Source organism: Acyrthosiphon pisum, chromosome X (assembly GCF_005508785.2).
Source record: "Acyrthosiphon pisum isolate AL4f chromosome X, pea_aphid_22Mar2018_4r6ur, whole genome shotgun sequence".
Classification (NCBI taxonomy): Eukaryota; Metazoa; Arthropoda; class Insecta; order Hemiptera; family Aphididae; genus Acyrthosiphon; species Acyrthosiphon pisum.
Window position 1 is genome coordinate 46,314,149 of NC_042493.1, and position 12,991 is coordinate 46,327,139.

General features: G+C 30.9%; 1 protein-coding gene across 1 annotated transcript; it reads right to left on the reverse strand.

The window, feature by feature from the left end:
* Window positions 1-10,313: 10,313 nt before the first annotated feature.
* Window positions 10,314-12,755, reverse strand: LOC103308587. The gene is made up of 4 exons (XM_008182234.1): window positions 12,722-12,755; window positions 11,471-12,588; window positions 10,926-11,405; window positions 10,314-10,478 (listed from the first exon to the last, which is right to left on the reverse strand). The coding sequence occupies exons 1-4, from the start codon at window positions 12,753-12,755 to the stop codon at window positions 10,314-10,316; spliced, it is 1,797 nt and encodes a 598-aa protein (XP_008180456.1).
* Window positions 12,756-12,991: the final 236 nt, after the last annotated feature.

Sequence of the window (12,991 nt, forward strand, 5' to 3'; positions counted from 1 at the left end):
GATCTCGGAACAACATGATACCCTAAGTATATATATATGGTTAACACGTTGGCTAAGATGTGGTATAAAAGCTCCAAAAATGGCTATATCTGATCAATCTTTAGCCATAATGCCAGCACTTGTTCAGTCTTTTACCCAATACAAGTCACTTCAAGAGTACTTGGAGGTTTGTTTTAAATTTGCTGTCAATAAGAATGAAAATAAAAATAAAATACCTTCATGTTATATCAGAAATGATATTAATCATTTTGTTAGTTTGATAGCTAAGTGGGATCCATTAAAACATTGTAAATTTACAAGAACGAAGCAATTATTTATTAGATCAATGACACTTCTTATATATTGCACATCTATGAAAGAAGCTAAAAAAATTTTGGAAGCTATTTTAAAAATTGCTCTAAGTAAATATGATGGTCCACTTTTAGTATCAACTGAATACGAAATAGACACTCCTTGTGCTATAAGTAAAAGGTATTTACAAGATCTAATTGCAAATAAAGCATCATATTTACAAGTTTTCGATAATTTAATTGTTGAAAATGAATCTACAAACGTAATTAATCAACAAAATGAAGAAAGTACTGGTTCTTTTAAGAATTGGGCATCAATAATAGCAAATGATTGTCTATCAAAAGTTGAAAAAAATCGAAGGCGAGTTTGACAATGCTCAATATACACCGGAACTAGTTCCCTTGGTGATCAATGCAATGAAGTTGTATCCTTGTTGGTCCGGAATTATGACAACAATATTTGGATATGGAGAAGCTACTGTTTCAAGTAGCCGTGTTGAAAGTAACTTTAACCAAATTAAGAATAGATTATTTAAAACAGAACATTTACCTATTAGGTTGGATGATTTTGTACAAAAATTAGTAAATTATTATAAAGGTGATAATTTGCTGCTACAAAATGCTGGATTATTAAATAAAAAATCATTAAATAATAATAATAACAAAACTAGTGAAGAAAATGCATATACAGAATATACAGGATTATGACGTACACAAAGAAACGGATATAGAGGGTTGTGAAGACATACACATAGAAACTGATTTGGAGGGTTTTGAAGGCATATACACAGAAACTGATTTGGAGAGTTTTGAAGGCATACATACAGAAGCAAATATAGAGGATAACGAAGACATACATACTGAAACAGATATTGAGGATAACGAAGACTTACATACAGAAACGGCTGATAGAGATGGAAATATTGAAAACATGCAAAAGGAAACAGTTATAGGTGACAATGAAGATATGCATGCTGAACCGGAAGTAGTAGTAAATGAAGAAAATAATATTTAATTTTGCTTACCGTGTACAAATGGAGACTTTCCGACAGGAATACATAGATGTGTAAAGTGTAAAAAATCAGTACATTTATTTGGGTGTTCGGTCAGATATATACACAGTGAAGAAGGCTATGGACAATCAAGAGTATGTTTATCGAGTGCTGAGAAAGATAATGAAAATATAGCTGAAGAACATTGGCAAAAAAGAGGAAAATCGACTTCATTATCTCTCTGTCGATCTGCGAAGTCATATCTTGTTTCCCAACCAGGATTTGATAAATTAAATTTAAACCAAAAAGGTTGTGAAAAATCCATATACTTTTTAAAAAATGGAAATGTTTTGCAAAGTAAGCCATATAATTTACCTAAAATAGGCAAAGTTTTGTTAAGTAATAGCTGTTCTCTTGATTCATTACTGACAATTTTTGCATGTGCTGCAGCTGATAGTCAAATATTTTTTAAATAGCATCGTTGACTAAAATAGATAAAACTGCTGAATTTATAATAAATATGATTGATAGAAAACGCAACGGAAATATATACAAAGAACGAATGTCATTATTAGCTCCTTATTATTTACCAAATAATAAACAACTTGTTGGAGGTATAACACTATTAGGCGCAATGGATACAATAACTTCTACAGCAACGAAATTATTACATCAGATGCCATCTTATAAAAAGTTAAATCAATGTACTAATTATCTTTGTTCTGAATTTGCTATAGACAACACCAGTCAAGTTATTCAGTTGAATGCTTTTGATGGACGTATCAATATTCAAAAAGAAATTGATTCATTTACAAAAGAAGAAACTACAACATGCACATACTGTAACTCTCGAAGAAAAGTTACATATAGTACGAAGACCCATATATTAATCGAACTCGTCTCTCTGCCTGAAGGTAAATCAAACTTTTTATGTTACAGCAAATAAATAAAATAAAATTTAAAATTTAAAATAAAAATGTAATATATTGATTATTTTTCAGAACTTGAAACATCTACAAGTGTTTCCAGTATAAACAAAATAGATCAAGTACATCAAAACTATGCCGATGAAGTATTGTTGACCACAGACGAAATACCTAAGGTATTACATGTAAAAGGGATGACCTATTTCATTAGGGGTGCAGTCGTAGATACAAGTGGAAATAGAACTGGACTAAGAGTAAAAAGTGGACATTATAAAGCATATTGCTTTAGGCACAACGATCGCTGGGAAATCTATGATGATCTACAAGAAAACATTTTACCATCTAAAAACAAAAAAATAATGTTGAATTGCTATTATATACAAAATAACAGTAAAATAAACTCTTTTTAATAAAACGTTTGATTATAATTTAAATAATAAATCTGAAAAGTTATAACAATAATTTTGTAGTTTTGTTATTGTTATGTATAATTAAGAGCGATTAGAACGGGAAAATATGTGTATAATTGAATTTTATTATGGAATTACTTTTTACAAAGTAAAAGTAATAGTAAAAGTATTCCTAAGTTGGTGGTACAAATGGTAAAAAATATAGTAAAATTAATGGTAAAAAAAAATTGTTAAAATTCCATTTTTCAGCAATTGGATTGCTGGTATAACGTTTGGCGCTCCGGCGGAAAATCGATTTTTCCGGGGGAAATACTTTGATGCAAATTCTGAAACTTACGGAACGAATTGGTACAAATTATAGTACAATTAATGGTAAAAAAAAAAAATTATTAAAAGTAAATTTTTTAGCAACGGGGGTGCTGGTGTAACGTTACCCTGGCACCCCGGCGGAAAATCGATTTTTCCAGAGAAAATACTTTGGTACTAATTCTGAAACTTACGGTACAAATAGGTACAAATTATAGTACAATTAATGGGCATTAAAAAAAAATAAGAATTTAGTCATTGGGGTGCCAGGGTAACCCATCTCAAAAACGGCTATGCCCGTCAAATGTCTGGTTTTATCATGGTGTTGTGGGATCTTACTATTACCAGCGTGCATGATCGTGATCGTACCTAATACCTATTATCGCAGAACATTATGGAATTAGCGCTATCGACTGCACTGGTGATAATATTAATTATCATTAAATTATTGAATTATTTTACCACGGTTGTAGATTTATCTACAACCGTGTATTTTATTAGTCCTCCGGTTCTAGGAAGTTGTTATCAATATGAATATTATCATTATAAAATTTATGGACGCATTTGTTATTTTATGATTTTAATTTCTCAGTTCTCTAGTTTTGACAAGTTTTCTTTATAATAATTTAAGATAATTTATAATATTTTATTGTTATGGATTCTTCAAAAAAAAAAAGAAAAAATACAATTTTATCTTTTTTTACAGAAAAAAATATCGAAATTATTTAATGAATAGAATGTTTCCATAGTTTAAATAAAACAACATTTTAATTAAAAAGTCTAATTAATTTTAATTGTTTAATTAACAATTACATTATATTATAATATTATATTTAATTATTTGTTAAGAACTTTCATTTCTAAGATAAAAAACAAATTTAGTCTGAATAAAAATCATAATAAAACTTAAATAATATTTCTTTGTGTAGAATAAACAATTCATAATATATATATTCATATAAAGTATAATGAATAATATACTTAAAATAAAGATAAAATTCAGTCTAATAAATAATTAAATCATATTTAGCTTCTTGTCTAACTTTTGCGAGACACCCAGTTAAATAAACGTTTATTTTGCCTACTATTAATGGCAATGTACTCCTTGAGCAGCTTATTTTTTTCCTCAATTAAATAGAAATAGCACTGTTGTGAGGTTTTTCAGAATATAACTTCCTACTGTTCATTATGTCAAAAGCATTATTAACCATACTATAAAATTCAACAGTTGCTTCAAGTCCTTCAAAATTGGAATCTTCTTTCTTCAATTAAAGTAAAGCATCACTTACACTTTTACTCAAGACCTGGTTAGCTAAACAAACATTAATTTTCTCGTTTTGGTACTTTAAATGTCTTGAAGTTAATTTTGTCGCTAATTTTAAGCCTTCTTCTTGTTCTTTTTCAAACAACTTTTTTTATAAACTTTTATTCTATAAATTTTCCATCAGCATTTTGCAAAATCCTTTTATCACCAAAAGTATTACGAATTAACTTAATCATGTGTGCTTGGTCATACAAAAACAAGAATATTTTCAAATGTATATGGATTTTGAATATAAGGAGTTTTTGTATTAATATCCGCACTTAATGAAGTACACATACTTAGATTTACTGAAGCCCCATCAAAGGTTACTGAATGGAGATTTGCTCCGCTTTCAGTAATAAAGTCAATAGCTTTAACAAGTAGATTTCTTTTTTCTATTCTAGTCAAACCATCAATAAAAAAATATTCAATAGGTATTTTCCAATATCCGTTCATACAAACAACTAGAAAAATTAACGCATTTTTCACTACAGGTATTTCATCAGTCATAGACTACATTTGTACCCATATTAACGTGACCATAAACATTTTGATGAGTGCCAATTATCACAGGCTTCTTTCATAAACAGTACTTCACGTCTATGTATTTGAGCCTTTGGTGTTTGTGGGGCTCTTTGGTAATAGTTATAACAGACTGATTATCTTCATAGATTGAAGTGAGAACAACAAGGTTCAGTATCTGCATTTCATCTAACATACTTCTAATCCATAAACATTCACTTACTGTGCTTGCTAATGCTGTATACACTGCTTCTGTGGTTGAAATTGCAACTGTCGATTGTTTGCGACTAGACCAGGCAATTGTTAATCTAAATAGTTGAAAAATGTAACCAGTAGTTATTTAAATTTTCTTTGCTCAGTGTCACCAGCATAATCAGCATCACAATACCTAACAATTATGTCACAGGTATTTTCGACAGAGTATTCTAAACAGATTTTAGTACCTTTTAGATAAAGTAGCACTCTCTTAACTAAAGACCAATAGACATCAGATGCATTGGACTGATATCAACTTAAAAGGTTTATTAGTTCTTGTTGACTTATGATCAGTAAACATTTTGAAATTAACTTCTAAAGGAGTTTTACAAGTTTTGCAGTAATACATATATAGTCGTACGAGTAAATCTTTAATATTTTTACTTTGATCCAACTTAAGAACATGTTTTTCTTCATCTCTGCTAATTTTCATTCCAAGAAATGTTCCAGTATTTTCTTTTTACATTTTGAATTCTTTACTTAGTGTCACTACAGATAAAACTATATTATTTTCTCCTGCTAATAAAGTGTCATTAACATACAGTTATAAATATGTACAAGAAAATCTATCCCCTAGTATGTACAAGCAGTTTTCTGATTCGCTACTTAAAAAACCCTGACTGGTTATGAATGTGTCAAATCTCCTGTTCCAACATTTTGGAGCTTTTTTGAGTTCATAAATTGCTTTTTGTAATTTGCAAACTAAAGATGAGTTTTCAACAAAACCTTGAGGCTGCTCCATATATATTTCCTCATCCATTTGTCCATTGAGAAAAACTGTATTTACATCAAGCTGACACATGTACACATTTTGTTGATTTATGGCACACAATAATATTCTTATTGTGATTATGTTTGCTACAAGGGCATAAGTTTCCATATAATTAAAGCCAAGTTGTAATAGGTAACCTTTCGCTCCAATACTTGCTTTGTTTCGTTTTTTGTCACCTTCAGTTTTCAATCTATAAACCCATATAGCTTTAACTACTTTCTTTCTTTCAGGTAGTTGAGCCAGATTCCAAGTATTATTTTCGTGATGAGATGCCATTTCTTTTTTCATTGCATACTCCCATTGTTTTTTATCTTCACTTTTTACTGCATCATCAACCGAATTCGGTAAATTATTAACAAAGGTTTCTACGGACATTGCCATAGCATATGATGATGCCGTGTCATAGTCATTTAATTATTCTGTTTTTTTGGTCACACGCTTTGGTCTACTATATTCCAAATCAGTTTCTCCAGGAATTTGTTGAACTTATTTATTGACTTTTTCTTGTTTATCGTTATCCAGCAATTTTTATAATTTAAAAAAACTGTTTTGGATATCTTCAATTATATTGCTTTTATTATTTGCTATATTATTATGTTCATCTTGAGTGTTGTCTGTACTCACCTCATTATGTTGAATATATAAGTCCAAAGTTGACGCGGCTACGGCGGGTCTGGTGTTGTGGTCGCGGTAAGCCGGTCGTTGATACGTGTGGGGGTTGTGGATGAGGGTGTCTCTCACAATAAGATCACAAACAACACGTATGAGTGGAAGGTAGTGTCCGTGAGGGACGTTTATTTTAACAATACAAGAAACTGGGTTATAACTGTAAGTATATTAGTAACGGCGTGGCGATTGCCGTGGTCGTTTTATTAGATCAGGTATATAATAAAACCGAGTAGAGTACGGAACTCAATGCTAGAGAGGCCGATGGCTGTATTTCGGAAAATACAATGGCGAAAAACAGAACGTGGTCGACACCCGGTTTTCGATGTGTTTTCGGAACGGTGTGTGTGTATATCGACGGACGGTTGACAAGCGAGGGAGGGCTGCCGACGGCCGGTGCTCGTTCTACGCGACTCGCCTTCCCGTCCCACCTTGTGCCTTTGTGGCGCGGTGGGAGAGTTGGCGTTGTCGCGCTGTAGCCCGTAGTGGTGGTTGACGGAAAGTGTAGACTGGTCGCTGCGGTACCTGTACTTTGTACTGGTGGCCGCTGCGTACCGCGTCAAAGTTTTATCCAACAGTCTAGATTCATCAAAAATCACATTTTTGGCAACAAATATTTTCTTTTCAAGTGGATTCAACAGTCTACATCCATGCTTCGAATACCCAACTATGACACATTTAATAGACTTTGGTCCAAATTTTCCTATTTTAACTTTTGGTATTTCTGACCAAGATATTGCACCAAAAACTCTCCCAATTCGTGAAATAATAATGCACCTCTCCTGCGAGTACGCGCGTGGGTCTCGAAACGGTGACATGGGGATAGTTACGCCCAGCCGTGACGACGGCGATACGGTGCACAACGCCATCTCTGAAGCGTTGTATACATAAAACTTTTACTATTACACACTGTCACGGAAAAAAAATACTCGAAAAATGTCTTTAAAAACATGTTTACGCGTTCCAATAAAATGGGTTACTGAGTGGTTTTATCATAAAAACACCTATGAACAAAATTGTATAGATTTTTATCTAGTTCCGTAAGAAGCCGATTTTTGAAATTTTCATTTCTAAGTCCTAAAACAACTTATCGAAATTATTTAATGAATAGAATGTTTCCATAGTTTAAATAAAACAACATTTTAATTGAAAAGTCTAATTAATTTTAATTGTTTAATTAACAATTACATTATATTATAATATTATATTTAATTATTTGTTGAGAACTTTCATTTCTAAGATAAAAAACAAATTTAGTCTGAATAAAAATCATAATAAAACTTAAATAACATTTCTTTGTGTAGAATAAACAATTCATAATATATATATTCATATAAGTGCAAGTGCGCTCAATGCTCGTCGTTTTCAAAATGTTAAAATAAAAATTGTGCGTTTAAAACCAATCAATTACCGTTTATACAACAACATTCGTCGCGTACCGCTGCAACGTGCACGACGACCTTTACTCTCAAGATAATATGTCGCGGCCTCCTAATTTGCCATTGAAACAGAAAAATAAAAATAATAATAATACACAATCTACTCATTTAAACACAACTAATGATCATGAAGACGTTATCGAAAATATAGACGACGATTCGATTAATTGGATTTTGGTCCAATCAACAAAGGATGGTAAACGTTATCATTCTAGCTCTTCCGAACAAAACTCTCCGCGAACTCCAGTGAGTAAAAATAAAAATAAAAAGTTTTTTTTCCGCAAATTGCTACAAAGTTTTATCATTAAATGATCACGAGCAAATACTCCCAACGACTGATACAACTAATAATAATAATAAAAAACCTGAGGCATCCCTTAACGTTGAACCTAAGACCGCTTTACCCCCCCCCCCCTCCCCAATATTCTTAAGACTACTACATGTTAATTTTACTGATCTGTGCACTAAGCTCATTGAGATAATTGGTGTCGACAATTTTCTCTGCAAACCTCTGGTAGACCGCCTCAAAATAACAACAACCAATCCAGACTCAAACAGAACGCTGGTCCGCTTCTTAAGAGAAGAAAAAGCTGAATTTCACACCTATCAGCTCAAAGAAGATAAACCAACTCGAGTTGTCATTCGCAATCTTCATCCAACTACTCCGGCGGAGTTAATCAAATCCGAGGTCGAACAACGTCTTTTTGAAGTCAGGCAGGTCTCAGCCGTCCTACACAAAGTAAATAAAAATCCACTACCACTGTTCTTTGTGGACCTTGAACCAACCAGCCAATCCAACGACATCTTCCAACTCACGTCACTTCTCCACACAAAAATTAAGGTGGGGGAACCTTATAAGCCTAAAACTATTAGCCAATGCACTAATTGCCAAGTATACGGACATACTAAATCGTGTGGTGGCTATCCAGCTCGTTGCGTTCGCTGCGGTGGTCACCATTTATCAGCAGACTGTCCGAACACCCGTGATGCCCCACCCAATTGCGCTCTCTGCTCTGGCTATCATTCATCTAATTACAAAGGCTGCACCATCTATAAAGATCTACAACGAAGAAAAATCAAAAATCAAGTAATCAATTATCTAATAATTTTAGCTATAAAAATACCTATATACAAGATACCCACACAGTGAAAGCCTCCACAATGCACCCTTCAGAGTCGACTCCTATCTACACCCAAGCTACTTCCCATTCTCATTCCAATCATACGGTACCTTCACCTGCTCCAGACATAAACAAAATAATGTCAACCTTCATTGGCGAGTTTAAACAATTAATTAATCCTCTAAACGCCCTACTAACTAAAGTAATCACAAAACTTCTAGATTAAAAACATGTCATCTCCTACAAGCAACTCACTTCACAAGCGTCTAGCGATAGGAATCCGAATGGTTGCAAGATGGCCGACTTCGTTATCATGATCCGTTATCTCCGATTTTATTATCATACCTAATATCATTTTCTATTGAAAATCATGATGAATAAAATTAATAATATTAATAATAATTGAGTATTGGGTATTAAAGTTGGTAACCCATTGATATTTCAGTTAACTAACAATAATTATTATTAGTTAACAGGTTAGTAGTTAGCACCGATTATAATCTTAGGTTAGGATTTAGGAATTACAATTTACAAAGTACATTGGACAGTTTTTTATAGTTATTATAATTCTATGTTTTATAATTTATAATTCATAATTCATAATTCATATATAATGAGATATTGAAATGGATATACAAATGGTAATATGTAAGTTCATATAATTCATAATAGTTAATAAGTAATAATTAGTTGTCAAATAAGTTATAATTGTTGTATACTGACCATCAGAGATCTATAATATTATGTTGAAGTCTTTTTCAACAGTAAAAATATAAATATATAAAAATAACAATATAAATTGTAAAATAGTCGTTTAAGTATGCATATTTGAGTAGCTGAAGGTGCACTGGACTTAACGACTATGGTATATCTGAATATGCTGTATTCTTGGCTCTCGTATATGTGCGTATAAAAGTGTGGCTTATTGTTTAATATAGTATGAATCCGTAGAGCCATGGCTCTCATTATAATAAATTAAAATATAATAATTATAAAATAAAAAAATAATTTTTTGAGTACAATATTCAATATGATAATAATTTATAGTATTATATAAGTCAATAAAATGTATAATAGTTAATAATAATTAGTTGTCAAATAAGTTACCATAATAATTATAAAATAAAAAATAATGTTGTGAAATGCGAGTTCAATTATATAAGTCAATAAAATTCATAATAGTTAATAATAATTAGTTGTCAAATAAGTTACCATAATAATTATAAAATAAAAAAATAATTTTTTGATTACAATGATCAATATGATAATAATTAGTTGTCAAGACCTATAGTCTTAATTTTGGTCTAAGTCTTATAATAGAGATGCAGCTATACAATTTTGCTCTACTTGGTTCGGTACTTCAATACTTAATGTTGATTTTTCTACATTTCTTTTAGCTTTAGTGGAATGGTAACGACGATGAGGAGTTATTTTTAATTTGTTTGGTGATGTCTGATGATGAGACGGTGTCAAATTCTTAAATGGTTGAGTATCAGAATTACTTCTTAAAGCATTTATGGTAGGTGTAACAGAAGAAAGACATTTTTTTTAAATGCCCAGTTCTTCTGAACTAGAAATTCCATCTAAAATATTATTAAAATATAACCTGACTTTATCTTTTTCAGTTACTAAATGGTTTAATGGTTTCGTTGAATTATTTAACTGGGACACAATAATAGTTCTTTCATTGTTACGTTCAATATTATTTTGGAAATTTGTAAGTATGTTATTAGTATTTATATTTTCATAATTCTTTATATTTTCATCATTTGTTTTCTTCAGGAATCTACAAACCAAATGTATGTGTTTACACATGTTCCATTTTATTGTACTATCTATACATGAACATGAGTAGCAATGTATGCAAGACTGACAATCATAACAATTTATTTGACGGTCACAGTTGGATTTGAGTTGGTTCACCTCATACATTTCATTGGTTTTTCCTGATAAAACATTCCAACTCTTGCCGTCAACATTTTTAAGTACCATTTCCAGAGACATTAAAATGCTTGTCTTATGCCTTTTGCGCAACTCTTTTACTTTTGAACTTATTTTACCTTTATGTAACACAATAAGCCTATCTATTGACTTACCTCTAGTATATCTCATTAAGGCATGCAGAGATTTATCAAGTCGCTTCACCTTTTTGCCTTGTAAGTATATGTGTTTTAGTGTCCGATGCATTCTTTCAATATGCATATTTGTGTTTATTCCAGCATTTAGTCTGTGGCAATAAGCCCATGACTGCACAGATGGAGCATAATAACTAATAAAATAATTTGAGAAATGCATAGTTTCGTCATCTTTTGCCATTCGATTTATAGCATTGTCAAACATTCTACGAAAGGCTTCAGCATCTTGTTCTTGAAGTAATGTTCGCAATACTTTATATATTTCCACCTGTTTTGTTTTGTTTTTAATTTTATTTAAATTTTTTCTCCAGGCACGATCTACATGCCATGTACAATAGAGCCTGGTTTCATTTCAACAATCCAAGCGTTATAAAAACTTTCAGCCATATCTGACATGAAGACATTGGGCTGAATAATACCGGTTTTGTCCCTTATCTCAGCAAAAAATATTCTCAAGACCGTTTCATCAACTCGATTACTAATCAAAAAAGAGCATGGAAATCCTTCTCTTAAATCATCAAGAACCTTGATTGTTGTCAAATTAAAATGATACGAATTCATCCCATGCGTTTCATCGATACAAATAACATCATTTCCAAATTTGTTTAACATGGATTTTTGATATTCTTTCATTATGAGCAATAAAAAATCATCTTCTTTTAGTTCTAAATAATTTGTGTCAATTTGACCTTGTGACTTGTAATAAACAAGGCTTAATTTGTCATCAGATTTTAATTTTTCAACCCATGCTCCAACACTTGTAGCATAATTTGAATGATGTACTGCCTCATTATTGAGATTATATGAAGCTTCAATATTATATAAATCTTTCTTAGTTGGCAAATGAGTTCTTTCTAAATGATTGTTGGTAATATTATCACGAATTTCGTCCAAAATTCTATCAAAGGGAATGTTTTGTGATATTTTAGCTGCTATATCATCTCTGGTACATGTATTTAAAGGCAAGTGTCCTATTTCATTCTCATGACCTATATGGTTGCCATTAAATTTAACATTACATCTTTTAGTAACCTTTGACTCTATAACATTAATGCTAGCTGGACAGTACCCATTTATTTTGTTAGAACCCTGTGTTTTTAAATGACGTTGACCTTTGCTTATTGAATTATAGAAACCACTTCTGTGGCATTTGTAATAACTGTAAATTTGATTTCCTTTTTCAGAGGAACCAAAGTTTTTGACATACAATGTCTGTGTGGATAGTTCAATTTCATGTTTCCAATTGTTAAAACCATCAATGCTTTCAAATTCAAAATTATCTACACTTTGTATAATATTATGATCTTTTTCGTAATGTATATTCATATTTGTGTATGTGGCAGTAAATAAACACATGGCACATTGGACTATAATTTCAATTGTCGGAGCAATTGAATGAGCAACTTTTTTGTGTTCAATTAGATTTTTTGATGACAATATGACTTTGTACACTGGTCACATGTAAATATATACAAATTACTATTTTTCTATTTTTTTTTGGTGCTATTTCATCCAACTTTAAAAGATGATGATTTGTTTTTATGTGAGCTCTTAAGTTTTTTAAAAATTTAAACTTTTTCTCACATTCTATGCATTTGAATTCATTTATGTCTGACATGTTCTTAAAAACCTAATTTAACAAAATAAAATATTGATGCATATTTATTGTATTTACAGAAATAAAATTTATAATTTTATAATTTGTTAATAAATAGAAATTTATTTTGTGAATTTTTATTTATTAAATACTTATAACAACCATGAAACAATTTTACAATACATACTCAAATAGCACATTAAACACATTTATAATTTGACAAATTAGAATAATAATTAGATATTTATTTATGTATT

Excerpts from the sequence above, each read along its gene's own strand:
- LOC103308587 (XM_008182234.1), bottom strand. The coding sequence starts at position 12,755 with ATGTCAGACATAAATGAATTCAAATGCATAGAAT. Across the intron at positions 11,406-11,470 it reads AAATGAAACCAGGCTCTATT|GTGGAAATATATAAAGTATT; the intron begins GTACATGGCATG and ends AAAACAAAACAG. Across the intron at positions 10,479-10,925 it reads AAACCAATGAAATGTATGAG|AATTTGACACCGTCTCATCA; the intron begins GTGAACCAACTC and ends CAACCATTTAAG.